Here is a 17726-nt window from a genome sequence, read left to right as displayed (position 1 = left end):
AAATAATCAATACTTTATATGTGATAAATGTCATGCCTGTGATGATTTCCCAGAAGGGTAGAAAACATTTACACTACAGGGAAATAAATCTCTCCATTAACACACTACAAAATGATAATAAAACACATTCATGTAAACTCAATCGTACAGTAAAATATGTAGTCAAATAAAAAGCCTTTCAGCCATCATTTCAGAGGCTGGAGAGACATTGATCAGACCATACACAATTTGTTATAATCACTTATACTGGCCCCATGCATTGAGCAAACGCAAACAAGACTGTGACAGACAGAGACAGACTGTCCATCTGAATCAAACATTAACTATTCCCACCTCACGTCCAGCGTTCTATCTCAATGGGAGGAAAGAAAAAAAAAGGAACAAGGTCATTTTATCTGACCCCTGACCTATTTTTAGTAGGAAACAGCTGTTCACATTAAAGGGCCTCTATAATAAATCAATTGGGTGCCCCTGGCGCCAGTAGTGGTAAATTACATATCGCTGACTTCACATGATGAGCATTTTTTAAATAATTAAGTGACAGAGCGACAGCCTTCCAGCGGACAACGTACAGGAAATGAATTCTTTACTGAATGAGCATCGGCTTGGTGTGAGGTTTCACGAACATCTACAGATGATCTCAGGCGAGGAAAAGGCGATGTAAAGAGCGCATAAAGACAGACAAAGACAGACAGAGCAGGGAGGAGAAAAGAACAGAGATAAATTAAAGAAGGTGTGAAAAAGAGAAAAACATTTTTGCTGCCTTTAGGAGGGAAGGAAGGAAGGATGGAAGGAAGGAAACAAGGGAAGGGGGGAGGTGCAGTAACTAGCCAGCTGGAGAAAGACTGGATTACTGCTGTAAGGAAGGTGTCAGCCAACACAAACAGCCCCTGGCCTCATGGCAGTGTCTGAGTCCTTTCAGAGCACCCACACCATAGACACCCACCCACCCACCTACACCTTCCTCCTCGCTACCTCAACAACTACCGTATCTACACACCAGATAAAGTGCTACATCTCACTCTCTGCACTTCAGACCACAATGGACTGACTGTGGGTAAGAAACTCTAAAGCTAAAGCAGTATGCATATACACTTACTGGACTTAAACAAGAAGAAGATAAATTATTTGAAGGCATAAACTGCATCAGTGGGTATTACTGCTGGTCATGCTTTTCAACAACACTTCAAATTTATGAAATCAGTCAATAGAGAGCAGCCCGGACCCTTCATTTACACACGGGACAGAGAGACACTGACAGGAGAGACAAGTGTCTGGACTCCACATGCTAAGTGTTTACTTTACGTCGGGCAGCCCCCTGGCTGTTTAGTTTATATGTTCGTACGTCGGGGGCAGCATATTGTCAGGGACCCTGCTCTGCTGGGGCATGTTTGTTTTATTTTTAATGCATGGCCAGGGACATAAAAGGCAAAAAAGCCTTGAGTGTATGGAATTTGCTATCTTTAGTCCAGGCAGAGCCACCACTCGCATGACGGACCAATTCATATCAAGTGTTAAAGATATGTACCCTCTCCACATTTAGGGAAGATAAATGTAACGTTACCCTATAGATACGTCGCTATTCTGAGCACGAAGCTAAAGCCACAGCTGATAGAGACGCAGACAGAGAGATGGAAAGAGAGGGACACTCGTCTAATAAAGTCTATAATACAGTATTGTGGGTCGATATGCTCTGCAGTAAACGTTGGCTTCAAAGGTTTCACTCCTGTAATGTCAATAAAGTGCAATTAATGTGAATTGACAGAGGCAGAAAGGCAGAGAGACAGACAAAGGGAGAGAGGCAAGACAGGAGAGAGAAAACAATGACTTATCTTTTGCCAACTGTACTTAACCGTCATTATAAGGAACACAAAGAGCAAGGAATAACAGAGTCTTTCTCTCAGCCTGGGAGTTTACACTCAAAAATAAAAGATGGAATAAATAACACTGGGTCTAGTGAAGCCACATGTATCCATCTACAGGAACATAAACACAATGTTGCTGCAACGTTATCGAGTCACGCCATGGCACGATATGACTATATCAACAACAAGTGCAATAAAGGGATTAACACATGCAAGGAGAACACAAACAAAGTACTGTGTATTCTTCTTCATGCAAATAAGTGACAAAGCAAATGTTCTTACGTCAGATCAGCTCAAAAACATTAAGGGCTTTTTCACATGAGCACATTTCACGTGTCCCTTTATGGATCAGATAAAGAATAAAATGGGTGATTTTCAAGAAAAACGCCACTTAGACTAAACTTTCGATTCAACCTGATATTTTTAGGAAGATCAAATACCACGAGAATCATCTCTCTCGTCTCTTCCTCGCGGTTTTCCTTCCTTCTCAATAAAAAGAACAAATGCTAAGGGGAAAAGAGCAAACGTTCAATGATGGATAAGTCACTTGAAGCTATATTTACTCAGGAAACAGTGAGAGGAGCTTCTTAGTAAGAATTATTACAGCGAGCAGACAGCCAGTATATTAAAGGAGCTGTCTTCTGTGCACTGTCAACTGCCTCAGCCTGTGTGGTGTAAAACATCACAAAACTGCAGAGGCGCCAAACAACAGCCAGCAGCTGTCAAGCTACAAATAATGACACTATTAGAACTTCAATTACACAATTACAAGTTAGTCAAGTATAACTTGTCAATAAATTGACGAGCCCGATACAGTTAATATGAAAGTTAAAAGTATTGTTAACTGTACAGTCCATGTTTTGACAGTAAAGCATCCCGGAACTGACTTAGAGAGACGAACAAAGAAAGAAAAAGAGAAACATGACACCTCGTCCATGGGTCATGAAGATGGGTCACCTGGTGGAATAGAGGGGGAGGGGGGGGATTGAAAAGGTTGGATGGCGCGAAAAGTGAGATGGCCTCTCCAACTGTAACCTAAGTCTCGATCCCCAGAGACCCGGCAGATCAACTGACCGGACCCCAATCAACACCGGCTGATATGGAGCTGACAGAGAGATGGATGAATGGATGGATGGATGGTTGGTGTCTCCTATGCTGCGTGGTTATTCAGGGGGGACTGGTGGTCTTTCGGTTTCTGAAGGTTCGCAGAATTAGAGAGAGCATCTGACAGGTGTATGTTAAGACCCACACTAAAAGATTTTTCAAATCTTAACAGATGTTGAAAATGTGAGCGACCCCACACATAACAACATGCTATGTTAAATCTAACAGTTTTGTTCCTTTAGTGTATGGAGAGCAACGATTTGGCCAAAACAGCAGCACACCACACACTAACAGATTCCATTCATGAACAACAAGAGTCCCAACTAAAAAAACGGAAATCTCGCAAAATCTCTCACAATCAAACGTGATTTTAGTGTAAACAAACGTGGCGGACGACGGGTAGGAAGAATTAGCGATGTTAGTTTTTGCACTACTTTGTACTGAAAATTTATAAAGGATGGATGGATGAAGTCGTGGAGACACGTTAAATAAACACTCACGTTGTTGCCACAAATCAACAAGTTGGTCCTCCATTTCTGAGGTCCATCTTATTGCTACTTTATGTGCGTTTTGCATTAGCTCATGCATGACGGCGGTGGTTGTCTTTACGCTTCAGTCAGCTTGGTTTTCAATTGGTTCTTTCCCACGTGACTGCGTCATCGGCGGTCTTGGGGTTCCCCACACACAACAGGATATCCGAATGTAAATATTGAACATGTTTAATATTTACGATTCGAAATCGGTACGGCCAGGATGGACTTCTGAGCCGATTGGGGGATGTAAAAAACACTCTTAACATACCTCACACCACAGGAATATCTGGAAAGATCATCTTTAGAACCATCAACAAAAAAAAATTGGGGCTTTGCTGACTATTGTCAGAAGGGGGGGTATCGGGCCCAAAATCAGCTTGATTCTCATATAGTGTGTACTTGGCATTAGACGGGGTAAATTTGGGTTTCTGATCTGTTTTCCCAGGGATGTCTGTTCATATTAAGAAAAATGAGTCACTTTATGGCAATACACCACAATATATTTCACAAATTGTTGCATAAAATAATCCAATTAGATGTGGATTTCACAGAAGGCCCAGGCTAGTGGGGGAAACAAAGTCTAAAAAATAAAATATAACTCCAGCAATACAAGTTTCACGCCATGAAATGTTGCAATGTTTGCAATTTGAAATATTGAAGTTGAAATTGAATCCCCTCTGCTATGTTCTGTGCTTGACAAAAAGGAAAACTATGTGTCTGTCTAAGATGTATATCTGTTCGTGCATCAATCCATTAGTGCTTCGGGCCGTTTCTCCTCGTCAGAGTCTATAGTTACTCCACCCAGCAGCCATATTTCAAGGTAACCAACCACTATCTGGGAATGTTTGTCTTCCATTAACATCTAGTTGACCAGTGAAATTGTGCAGGTGGTTGATGAATTTGCAATGTACTAGCCAGAGGCCAGTGCTACAGTGAGGCCAGCATTCTGCACACTCACTTTATGATCAATGAATCAGATAATAAAATCTCTTTTATTTTGACAATACTTGACCTTAGGAGAGTGTGTTTTTCTAATAACTTCATGTCTTCAGTGCTGTAGGCTATACGCCTCAACTCAAACTACAGCAACCACCTAAACCTGTTGCATTACTCATGCATGAGACATGCATTTAACATGTGAACAACATTTCCCCGCCCCCATTGCACAATTCTGTCTTGGTTTTGTTGAAAGTGTTGCATTGCTAGAGCTGAGGAAAGATCTGAGTTTCAATACTTTATGAACACGTTTAGCTATTTAAGAAATGTTCCTAAATAGTGTGTAAAAGCTCAAAGACATTTTCTCTATTCTGTGCTACAGACATAATTTGATCAGTACTCAAAAAGTATTAGAGTTAGATATCCAGTTCTGCTATGAATGTTAAAATGCATCCGTCATTATCTCAAACCACCATCTGAAGTACATCTCCCATTCTTGTAAATTTATGAGCAAGCTTTAGATGGAAGGGCAGCAGATGACAGCTAGGACATTTACAGTGGGGGGAGGTAAAATCTTTGTTGACATATGCAGTGGTTATAAACACTGATGACACAGACCTGTATTGTGAGTTACAGTCAGTTAGGAAAAAGGTCAATAAAAGTTGTTTTCTATCCACACATTGAACTCCTCGAGAACTAGCGTGAAAACACTAAATATGTATGTATATTATTACATTGAGTACCAAACCTGCTTGCTGTGTAAACATGCTTAAGGATGTCCAGCAGCGAATGCATTTTTGCGTCACAATTTAAAACGTAACCGCTTGGTCAAATATAGAGGATGGCCCCTGCTCTATATTTACATCTGACTGGAAGATCCAGTGAGAGAAAAGTAACCCAATAGCTTGGCCTTGTAAACAGCCATCTCTGATCTTTGCAGAAATGTCAAGAATGTATATGTCACAGCAAGATGACAATGGTATGTTGTAAGCATAATAGAGGGAGGGGCGTTGGCATCAACTGTAGATCCTTGAGACAAAGCTGCAGAGGTTAGGCTCGTCTTTTTTCCACTCGATTAGCTTGAAACTCAGGTAAAACACATCTGAGAGATGTGGGAGACAGACAACGAAGGCAGGAGTGATATTTAGACGGAATAAAAAGAAAGAATAAGGGTTAATAGAGCATGCATAAGAGAAACAATGTAAGGAAGAGAGAGGCTATGGAAGATATGCTACAGAGAAAGAGAAAAATAAAATGATTCTTCAGAGATAATGAGGTCATCAGTGACAGTTCAGTGATCAGACTGCAGGTTTAAAGGGTAAGTAGGTGGCAGTGATGTCTTCACTGGCAGGTGCAACATTGAGGGTGTCCCTCTCCCTTCTAGCGAGCTTTATAACACAGCGAACGGCTTCAATCAATGGACACCCGGACCGACAGATAAAGCCATCAGCTGACGAGTCCCATTTGGGGCCCAGCACCACTGATCAATACGGGAGACATCAGCTGCTATAAGCCCGAGGAGAAGGAGGGATATGTTGAAACAGGAGAAGAGATTGAAGGGGGGACGGGGTGGGTGTGCACTCATCTTGGAAATTTCAACTCCCATCAATGCTAATTACTTTTGGCTTTTGGAATCCATGACAGGGGGTCATACATCTACTTTTCAAGGATTCAACTGATGCTCTTAATGCTGAGGGACCTAAAATGAGGTTAACAACAAAATACGCTTTAATTCCTCAATTACAATCAATACCCTGTAATAAAAAAAAAAGACTTCTTAGTGAAAAAAGGGAAAGAAATTACTACATTTAAACACTTAATAGTTCTTAAGGCCTTAAACATCTAGAAGATTTTCATATTTTGAGTACCCCAAGTTACACAACAGAATGAATTAAGGCTGCAACTAACGATTATTTTCATTGTCGATTAATCTGTTGATTATTTTCTAGATTAGTCGATTAGTTGTTTGGTCTATAAAATTTCAGAAATAGTGAAAAAGTGTTTCCCAAAGCCCAAGATGACGTCTTCAAATGTCTCGTTTTTTCAACAACTCAAAGATCTTCAGTTTACTGTAATTGAGGAGTGAAGACACCAGAACATATTCACATGTAAGAAGCTGGAATCAGAGAATTTTGACTTTTTTCTTCTTAAAAAAATACTTTTAATCGATTAACAAAATATTTGGCGATTCATTTAATAGCTGAGAACTAATCGGTTAACCGTTGTAGCTCTAGAATAAACATCAGAAAAGGGAACCTGGTAAACTGTGAACTACAGCATGACTGGTCAAGTTTTAAGTCTGGTTGCAGGAGATAACAACTCGTCTTTGCACACTCATCTGTCATAACTTGTTAACTGACCTTTATCTAATCGTGTATCCCAAACAACAAACCACATCAACTAAAACGCCATCGACAAAGAGGCAATAACATTTGGCGACGGTGTTTTTCATATCCATTTCTTCCCTCAAATCAAGCGCCTTGTTTTCCATTAGGCCCCTTTGCACTCAGATCTGCGTTACTGTGTGGCTTATGCAACGTCGCTGCAGAGATGCACTGGAAGTGAGCTCAGGGCTATTGTGCTGGTGTAGGGCTCCTTTGGGGGCTGTAATGTGTTTCATACCATCCATCACAGGGGTGTGGAGGCCAGGAAACTTTGCTTTAAGAGCACACACAGGACACAGATGGAGAAGCAAGACACGCAGATATGCAGAGATAGCAGAAGTTAGTCGATCACAGGAGAGCTTCACGTGGGAACAGCTTAACTAAACCCCCACTAACAAAAATATTGAATGGGAAAAAAGGTACATATTTCACATGAAAGGTACAATGGGACTTACTAATGATGTAAAGGAAACTATTTCAAATTACATTTTGTAGGAATATAACATTTTGGAAAAAATTTGGCATTTCTTGATTTATGAAAATATTTAGTCATGTTTTATCTTGCATTCACCAAAATCTACATAAATCTAGGGTACGTACTGCTTTTATAATGAATAAAAAATATTACTTTTGTCTGTTTTCTTCCTACAATTTTTATACACTAAAAGAGTTAAATTGTGTATTTGCACCATTGCCCCCACTGTATCAAAAAGACGTTCATTTGGGAGAAACTATGCTTTAGTTTCAGGCACATTTCACACTTTTTTTCATAAAACAGCTTGTGTATTAACTGACTGGCCCCTTCACACTTCTTTTGTAGAAACTAAATAGTATTTGATTGCCACATTTGGTTTTCAGGGACTTTGCAAATGTATTCCACTGAAGCCAAAACATGGTGCATGGATCTGAGCAGCCCGTGTTATTTTTACCCTGACCGATGACCTCGCTGGGAAGCATGAATCTGCTTGAGGCCTGCATTCGTCCTCTTCCCTGCTCGGTTACTTATGAGCATGGTGATTAAGAATCTCCCAGCTCTGCAGCTTAGAGACTCAAATCCCCGTACAGTATGGTCGTAATTAAAGATGGACAGCACAGTGGCAATCCAGGGGCCGTGGAACAGTCTGGCTAAATGACAGAGGAAATAACAGGGAGGCGGTGCGGATTGGGGGTTGGGATGAAGAGACGGAGAGAGGAAGAGACACAAAGAGTAGTCTTGGTTGGTAAGAAACGAAAAATAAAAAGTCTTAAGATTCTAATCTAACATCTCCCAACATACCCACAAACAAAAACATCAGGAAAACTACTATTTCCTTTTGTTTTGAAGGAATAGACGAGCATAACCACCATATATGTACTCAGCTCCCCGAAGGCTGGGCTGTAATTTGCCAGCAAACGGGTGGAGTTTACCAAAGGCAAAGATAATCTCAGCCCTCGCATATATCAACACGGTAACCGCAAAATCTTTGATCACAAATGCAAGGGGGAGGATATGTCCAATAAGAATAGTTTTGCCTCTTCTTTTAGAGTCTGTCTTGGAGTGATGATTAGAAAGCAGCGGTTGGAATCTTGTGTGCCATTTGGGTCCCCACCCTTTCCTGAGAGTAGGGGCCCTTTGCTACCAGCACTGGTCTTTTAGTACGTTTGCCTGATTATCTTTCTGTCTGGCTGGTGAGCTCGGTCAGTTCCAGCCCACTGACAAAGTGCTTTCAAAGGGGAAATGAAAGAGCACGGCCTTGTTTCTACACAAGCAGGCCGATGCCTCCCTTAACCTCCCCTCAGTCACCCTGTCTGTCCTCGTCTCCTACTGTGGTTTCCCCGTCTGCCCTCTTCATCATCTCTTTTCTCCCTTTTCACACATGCAGACACGCGACGGTCACTCCCTTGTCTGCTGTCTATCAGCGTTGACCTATCAAAAAGGTTGGCCCCCACTTTTTTGGGGATCATTAATCATCCCGTGTAGGACAGGAGGCCCCTTAATCCAACCCTCCTGCCCCCCCCGGCCTACCCAAGCAGGCCACAGTGCGGCCCTCCGCCCCTATCCCCCATGGTGTTATCAAGTTTCAGTGGTTGTAACTGTAGCACAATAAACAGAGGGGGAAGGAGAACTGGGTGGGGGCAAAGGAGGAAGGGGATGGAGACAGAAAGAAAGACAAGAGAGGACAAAATGTCATTTCCTAACTACATTTTATTGGTGCATTCTAAGTAAAACACGTGTCTCGGGTCTCGAAAACTGCATTTTGAGAATTGCGTCTTTAACGAGTCAGAATATGGAAACTAGTTGAAATAAGTTGATCACCCAATTGCAGATAAAAAATTAAAAATAATAATACTACATAATTTGTGTAATAGATGTCCAGCAAAGTTGCAGCTCAAAAGGTCGATCTCAAATGAAAACCATTTCACACGCAATCCATCTAAAGTGGCCAAATGTGCCCCTCAATACCCCGTGTTTTTGTTGTTAAACCAACCAGGTGCTGCCACTTTCCAGAAGTTGTGGGGTGTTAACCAAAGGAAAATGAGGCCATATCAAAGAGCCAGAGAATGTTCCTATTGTAGTGTGGTGTTTGTACAGAGGGCCCGCCTGTTACGAGGGCCAGTGTGAGGCTGACCGGGGGAGTAATATAATGCATACATGGATCCCCCAGAGCCCATTCATGGTGTAATTGGTGTGGACAGAGCTCTCGGTCTCAGGGTTACAGTTAGGGAACTTCCTCTAATGTCCTGCTGGGAGGCCACTCTTCCCACAGCAGCACAAAAAACATATCCAGCTTAACCAGGACGTAAACTTTCTTTTCTTCAAATGTGAAAAACAGGCAGAGCTAATTTAATTTGTTTTTTATGCAAATCATGTTTTTCTGGATTTTTCAAATATGAGTGGCCTGACCTTCTTAACTTGTCCGTTGAAAACAAAAAATAGCAGTTAAAAATATATATATATATATTTCAGTGAAGGAAAATAAGATTTGAAGGACAGAGCTCTCCAGGGATGACGTATTTTTGGTTCCCTGGTTCCCTCAAAAAAAATCCAATGGGATTATTCCACTAAAATCTGGATTATTGCAGAAAATAAACTCTGCAGCAAAGACAAGTTTATGATACTTACACGTTTTGTTCAAGATAATCTTCACAAATGAACACCACTTCTATGATTTTTGAAGCGTGAATGCAATCCCCAGAAGTAAAAAAGCTAACGTTAGGCTATAAACAAACTACACCACGGTCGCATGAGCTCGAGTATAAACAACGAGGCTGTAAAGGCAGACAAGTCAGCGTGATGACGTTTAGTAGTCTCATTTAGCCACGTAAAAGCTTCAAAATTCAAGAGTGGGATATTAACTGACGTATTTGTTATCGTGGATTATTACACGGCTTTGTTGAATACTCGATCCTGATTTGGTCAATCACATCGTTCTATGGTCTGTTATTTCTTTATAGCAGACCGTTGCTATGTATAACAGACCGTTGCTGTGGGCACAGTTCTGATCTCGGACTATGACGGACCGTTTGTGTGTCAAATTATTGATTTCTTAAGTAAGTTGCCGTGTAATAAGCGGGATAATGTACCGCTGGCGGGTCATTGTTGTGAATGACCGGCTTGCTGTACATTATCCCTTACATAAAACATTAAAACTCACCACAGACCTTATTTCAGGCATTTAACTAAAAAAACATAAAAAGAAATAACATCGACTTTGAGACGAGGGAACCGGAAGTGCTAAAATGCTAATGCTGGGAATCACCAGAGGCCCCGTGATACAATATTATCACGATACTTTATCTTTACTACTACTCTACTTTTATCTTATAAGATCCAGTTCTCACTCTGTTCATCTCAGAGTTTTCATTCACATATCTTGAGGTCAGAGGTCAGAGGTCAAGGGACCCCTTTGACAATGGCCATGCCAGTTTTTCCACGCTTAAATTTAGCGTAACTTTGCAGCGTTATTTAGCGTTCTTCCCAACAAGCTTAACATGGCATGATTCCTCCTTTTTCTAGTTTCATATGATACCAGTAGCTTCACTCTAGCTTTAAGACTGAGCCCACTACAAAACAGAACAGCGGTCGTCGGATCGTTTAGAGGTTAATAGTTTATATAATAAAAGATGGATATTTGATGTCTGTGTATCGATAAAATAATGCCACGCAAAATATCATGATACTATGCTGTTTTCCCCCCTAGACACATATGACACTAAAATATTGACTTGCTCAATTTTGGCCAAACAAAAGCCAATGTATGCCATTTTGATATAAGGCCCCTGAAAACATTCCTGGCAGCCACACAGTGAAGATTTATGGGAGCAAACAGAGCAGAGCTGCTGCCAGCAGGTTTAACTGTGGAGCTAAATGAGACATCTTCATTATAATCATTATCTCCACTTCCTTCCCTCCTATTCCTTCCTCTAATTCTGTACCTCTTTCTCCAGCCCCATCAAGACCACTGCAACTTAACCGGCACAGACAAGTCCGGCTTACCACTTTATTACTATTAGCAGACCTAAATCTACTACGGAGGGATTGTCCCCGAAAATAGCTCTAAAGCAGCGATAGAACACCATGTGGTCCCTCTTAAGCTGAATCTACACTTCCCATTAAGAGTGTCACACTGGGATGGATCTAGCCTTTGCTGACCGCGACGTGTGGGGTTTTCTGGCTGCAGTAGAAGGAGCTAAAACACTTGTCTTTACCCCCCTCCCTTGTCGACTGGTGATTTCACTGAACAGGAGCGCCTCTCTCTCTCTCTGGCTCTGTCCATCACAGCCTGCGGCCATTAATCATCTCAAGTGGACAGCGCTGACAGGCAGTTGGCTGCATCACTCTTTTATTTTCTTCCTCGTTTTTTTTTTTTCCTTTATTGCACACCCGTAGCTCCCGCAGCCTCACTCACTGCTCCCCCCCCTCGATTACCTCTTCACAACCCCACCTCCTGCCCCCGAATCCCCCATCCCTAAATGAGAAAGTGGCCGGGTGTCAAGCCAAAACAAACATTCGCCCATCTGCTTAATCGAAACCTTTGAGGTGGTTAATGGTGTCGAAGCTTTTCTCTGCGCTCCCAGTGGGCGTGAAGCAAGCAAAACCTGTAATGGATATGATGGACGGTGATGTCGGTGTAAATCGTGAAGACTAATATCCTCCACCCACACTCTTCCAATGTGAGCAGCCCTAGTGCATTTACATTACATTTACATGTCCGGCCATTAGTTTCGATCTGCAGCCAATGACAGGAGGTTCTCCAGTAGAACAGAGCTGAGCTTCTTCTTTAACATTAAGAGCAGCAAATGGTGCAGAGGTCAACGGTGAAAGCGAAAGGGGCCTTGCGATGGATGTTGAAGTAGACAGTGAATAAATAAGCGCCAAGGAAGTAAAGGTAGAGAGGATTTGTATGCGTGTCTTCTGCCATTTCTGTGACGCAAAGCCCATCAATGGGCCCCTTTACGCACAGACAGGCTTTAGGACAGCTGCTGAAATTCCTCAACCATTAACAGTCACACACACACACACACACACACACACACACACACACACACACGTGCCTGTTTTTAAGCGCGGAGGCAGGAAATGGGAATCCCTCGTAAGTTTTCCTTCCGCTGTTGCTTTCCTCTCAAGGCCTGGAGGCCCCACGATGAGGTGGGAAAAGCACTTCACCATTTGTCTCTCTCCAACCAATCTGCCTCACAAAATGAGGTAGTGTTTTTAAGCATTCTGCTCGTAGGGTCAGTCAAATGAAGAGGCCATATCACCGTTCACTTATCCCCCCTTCTTTCGCATAATAACATTAAATTAAAAAGGCTTTCCAAGTACTCTTTCATTAAAAAAAAAAGAAAAAAAAAAAAAGTGCAATCATCTTGACTCGATATCTATGTAGTGAAATAGAAGGAGGAGTAAATGCACAGTAATTAGAGGGAGCCATTAACAAGAGCTTAGCAGGGCTCGCTCTTCATCGCTTATACTCTTGGCACTAACAGCAAAAAGGGAGTCCAACCAAGCAATTTGTTCCCTGTGATTAGGATACTGGTTTGAGAGACAGCAGAGGTCAGCCAAGTGCCTCTTGTCTTAAGGGAGGGGTGAAGAACTCACTCTAGAGGAGCTGAAATTATACCCTACCCTCCCGCACAATGCTTACATCAGGCCTCTAATGCAAATAGCAACCTCCCTGTCATATCTTGCATCCACACTTGAAGCACAGTGTAACCATGGCAGTTTAATTCTAACCTTTCCAGTCATATCTAGGAGAATGTAATTTTCTTTCTGGTGCCCTTTCACTTCCCCACTCAAATAAAAAAAAAACTACTTCCACCTCTCACCATATTCTATTTCCTTCACCTCGCACTTGTCTATTATAGATGAGCACTCTGGAGAAACAGTAATATTTGTTACAACTGTTGTTGGCCACTGACCCTTGCACTTCCTCGCTGCTGGTCACATGTACCGATGATGATACAGGAACTTGATCCATGCAATCCGATTCCAGATGCACACACTATAATTCACTCAGGAAATATAATGCAGCTAAACACGTTAAACAAAATGTAAATGACAAGAGATTTTTCAAATTTGTATCAGTTATGTTTGCTTTGCTTTGAGGTGGGACTTTGGGGTTTTTACAAGCTAATTTGTATCTCTCTTTTTTTGACTGATATTGCAATTGAGATATAGATATTAAGAGGGAATGCTATTCATTATTCTCATTTGCATTGAAAAAAGATATTAAAATAATTATGGTGTGATTTTTGCGGGGATCTGTACCAAACAAAGATGATTTACTAAGTCTGTAGAATATAATCTGTAGCCTAGGACATCTCTGCAGCACCACAATATCTTAGTTAAAATGGTATTTTGACACACATTTATCAAATATTGCGCCTCCTGCTATTTGAAAATTGCAGTAGGCCAAATTGCAATTTAGATAAAATTGTGCAGACCTATAATTCATTCCATATTTGCTCAGCTTTGTTTTCACTTAAAAGTCAACACATTTTTTTTTTCCCTAAATAAATGCAAACTCAGTGAAAATCATGTGACATGGCACACTGTAATCAGCCAGTTATCTGCTGTCAGGTGGCATTTTAGTCAGCTTGATGGATTTCTCCGTCTGACCAGCGTGAGTAAAGGGTCAGCCAACCACTCCCGGCGTCTGCCACTGGACAGAGATGCTAACAGGGCCCTGACAGATCCTGTCCCTCCCTCTCTCTCCGACTCGGCTTAATTCATCACCCTCCAAACAAGACCCCCGGGTGCTAAGACCAGACCACCGCTCGGAAGCTGCTTCTCTCGTGAACGTGAGCTCGCCGGCGTATCCGTTCAAAATACACACATGCATGTCGACGCACATCGGCCCGGCTACGCAAATTTACGCACCATCATCATCCGTCACAGTCTGACAAAACAAACTATGCATCACATACACACTCGCGTACAACGCATCACCCATCATAGCCTGTGACAAAACATAATGAAGTATGAACCACACACACGCTCACAGACCATCATCACCCATCACGGCCTGCCAAAACATAATGTAAAGTATGCACCACTGTAATAACATTGTGATTCACCTTGGGAGGTATTGCTCAAGCCATGTAACTTGTTGGCAACAGATTTGTCTGATAGAAGCCTAAGTGCATTAGCTGCCCTGGTCAGAGAGGTCTTGTAGGCAGTGTCAAAGCAGCACGCGGTCGGCTGAGCCTCCCCGGCTGTTGGCCAACTAAATAAGTTAGGTCACTTCCAGATCCTCTTGGCTCTGCTGCTGCAGAAACACAGGATCAACGGGGGCAGATCTCACCTGCTGATCTCACCTGCTGACCCCTTAAAGCCTTTACTCTGGGGAAGGGAATTAGTAAAGGATTTCTTAGCCAGTGAGAGTTACAGCATGTTTTCTTTTTTTGAGTTGATCAGTGACATAGCACACTTGACATCCACCAGACAAGCAAATACATTTGGAACACCAAAGCTACAAAGTAAATAAGTATTATATGTGTACTTTTTATCCTTTGCTCGGATCGTATGGGCTCTAACAACTGTATGACCAAATAAAGCGTTTGTGCCGTAGGCCTAACACCAATCAATCTGTAGTGAAATTCCAGATGCTCTGTAAAAAAAAAAAAAATAGCAACCCCTCCTCACACTGAGACAGGAAATGACTCTTAAGAAATGGAAGTCATGTGGTATTTGCTTTTTCCACATAGGCAGAGGGAGGGAAATTAACTCCAACCAATGTCACATTTGTGGCAACTTTTAACAGAAATATAGGATTTAAAACACTGTAAACACCTCGTTACTAAATCATAGGAGTAGTTTTTCCAATTAAAACTTATATTGAACCGTCTACAGGATATAAAGCCTGAACCCACAGAGTTAAACCCAGACATTTACAATCAGGAACCCACTGACAAAGTACACTTCAACATCAACTCCATTTTCACTAAACTGTAATATATAAAAAACTCCTAAGGGAAACATGTTTGTAGAAAAGGGATGCCAATGTACTTAAGAGAATTCATTAATCGCAACTCAACCTCCAAAGTGTATGCCAAACCGCAAGTAAAAGAAAGTCTGTGCTACAGAGGGCTCAAGTGAAGAAGCAGCTGCTCCTTAATATAATGTGGATTTCTGGAGAGGAGTCTTACCTCGTTTCTGCATGAAGGTGAAGAGGTCATCCAAAAACTCCTTCCTTTTGGGGTCATTGTCCAGTTCATACAACTGAAAGAGAAAACAGAAGCTTATTAGAGCCACGCTGCACCAACTTGTCAGTTGACCACTGCATGTCGCCTGAAGTTCTTGCTGTGTGTCTGGCACAGCAAAACCCTTCAAATTGCAAAATTTTTAATCAGACATATTCTCTATTTTTACTGTTTAATCAGATTCACAGCAGCGTGAAAACTGTTGGCTACTTTGTTTTGTTCGTCTCTGCAATGTTCTCACATAGGCACAGAAGATACATGCATATCAACGGCCAGCTGACCGTTAACTGTTATCTTTGTGGTGTGCTCAAGTGCAACGTTTAACAGAAGAGGTGAGTCAACATGAAACAACAGTCAGTCTCGGAGTTTCAGGGCCACGGAGATATATTTATAGCTCTGCATTTGGACAATGTTTCAAAAGGTTAACCTATTCACAATTCCCACTAGTTTGTCTTTCATAAGAGTGAATGTTGTTATGTAATTAGTGCAAAGGCTTTTTGGTTGTCTAATGATTGAACCCACTGAAGCTACACCGGTGATCTCCAAACGCTTACCTTAGCAAAGTCTCTGGAGGCCTCTCCTCTTCCTCTGTTACTGTCAGCCTCATCCGCCCAGCCTGCACTCCCATTCTACAAGAGACAGGAGAGAAACACACCGATATGGTCAGCAAACAGAAAATGGTTACAAACACCTACAGAGAGGATCCAGTCTGAAGTGGGGTAGTGGTGACCGGGGGCTTTGCCTGGTTCCACCACTGATGCAGCTGCACATTTGTAATTCTTAAGAATGGAGTTTGACCTCCGATATGTTTTTCTTAAGTTTGATTTCTAGCTGCAAAGACCCCGTCAGGTTGACACCGACTGTACTGTAGGTCAAAAAGTTAATGTTAGACTAAAATAACAGAGTAAACTCTAAGCTAGTTACAAGAGCTACCATCACATGACACATGAAAACTAATATATATACTCAAACTCCGAGAGTGCATTTTTCCAGAGGTTGAAGGAGTAACCTCTGGAGTTATTGTGCCCCTGAGCTCCTGTGTCCCCCTCCCCCTTCATCCTCAAACATCTCCATTTGACCTAAACCATCTGCATCTGGGCCTGCCCTGCCCCCACCCATGTCTTCCGACCCAGCTGGATACAAGGGCCCCCCATCCTTCAATCTTAACGCAGCTGTGACGGGTGGCCAAGTTCATGGAGTGTAGCTGGCTGTCAGGAGGGGCCAGGGGAGGGCGGGCTGGTCAGTAGCCCTAGTGTGTGCACACACACACACACACATTTACAAAGGCCGATCATGGCTGTGTGTATGTTTGTGAGTGCAGGAGGGGGGGGGGGACGATGGCCCCACAAGACGGGAAGGAAGGAAAATAGGGGCAGAAAGGGGGTGCATGGTATGTGCCGACCAGGAATGTCTCCTAAAGACAAAACCTATAAAAGCATCAGGAATCAAAACAAGATCCGTTTGGAGGGGGACGTTAATAGCTGCAGCATAGGGTCTAGTTTCAAACGGGAGCCCATTGGTCAGTGGCAATTACAAGGCCTGAAACGAGAGCCGGGAGGGCAAAGGTTGTCAAGGCCCCTGAGAGCAAGTCATTTTCACCCTCTCACTCTCTGTACGTGTAACGGTTGTCAACATTCATGCTCCCTAAACAAATACTCATCAGCCATCAACTTGCAAGCCCACTGCAAATGGCATGTTTCAGGGTGGAGTTAATGCATGAAGACTTTTGTTACAAATTGAGATATCTGCTACTTACACATTACAACTAAAGAGTCTCCAAAATAGTCATCTTTATAAACTTGCATATTGACATGATCGATAAAAGTGAAAAGTTGTATTTTCCCTCTCAAACTATTATGAATGTCTGATGAGTTCCAAAATGCTACATTTCCAGTAGGGTTGCTCCCACTTAGTCGATAATTGGTCGTTTCGGTCTTAGTCGACAAAGATTTTTTTAGTTGATTAGTCATTTTTTATGCTTCATGCTGAATGACTTATTTCCTTATGAGCACATCTCTGGTAAAAACAAAATCTGAAGTGGTGCTTTTGTGTGATTCTTGGTAGAGAAACTCATTTTTTCCAGATCTGTCGATTAAATCAACTAATCAATTAGTCGTCAAATAATTTCTTTGGTCGAGGACAACCCTTTCAGTATGGAAAAACTAATATTTGTAGTCCAATGTTCAAATGTTCAAAGACATACGTACCAGCAGGTTGCTATC

The 17726-nt window shown here is 42.1% G+C and overlaps 1 protein-coding gene across 3 annotated transcripts in view; it reads right to left on the bottom strand.

Moving 5' to 3' along the window:
• Window positions 1-17726, bottom strand: part of LOC141783932 (AT-rich interactive domain-containing protein 3B) — a 62810-nt gene that overhangs the window by 15652 nt on the left and 29432 nt on the right. For all 3 annotated transcript variants that reach the window (XM_074661545.1, XM_074661537.1, XM_074661555.1), the window contains exons 3-4: window positions 16059-16133; window positions 15451-15523 (exon numbers count right to left, since the gene is read on the bottom strand). In XM_074661545.1, coding sequence (XP_074517646.1) covers window positions 15451-15523; window positions 16059-16133 — 148 coding nt within the window. The remainder of the gene's footprint in view (window positions 1-15450; window positions 15524-16058; window positions 16134-17726) is intronic.

This window comes from Sebastes fasciatus, chromosome 2 (assembly GCF_043250625.1).
Source record: "Sebastes fasciatus isolate fSebFas1 chromosome 2, fSebFas1.pri, whole genome shotgun sequence".
Taxonomy (NCBI): domain Eukaryota; kingdom Metazoa; phylum Chordata; class Actinopteri; order Perciformes; family Sebastidae; genus Sebastes; species Sebastes fasciatus.
The sequence above is the reverse complement of the archived record's forward strand: the minus strand, read 5'-3'. Positions and strand labels throughout refer to the sequence as shown.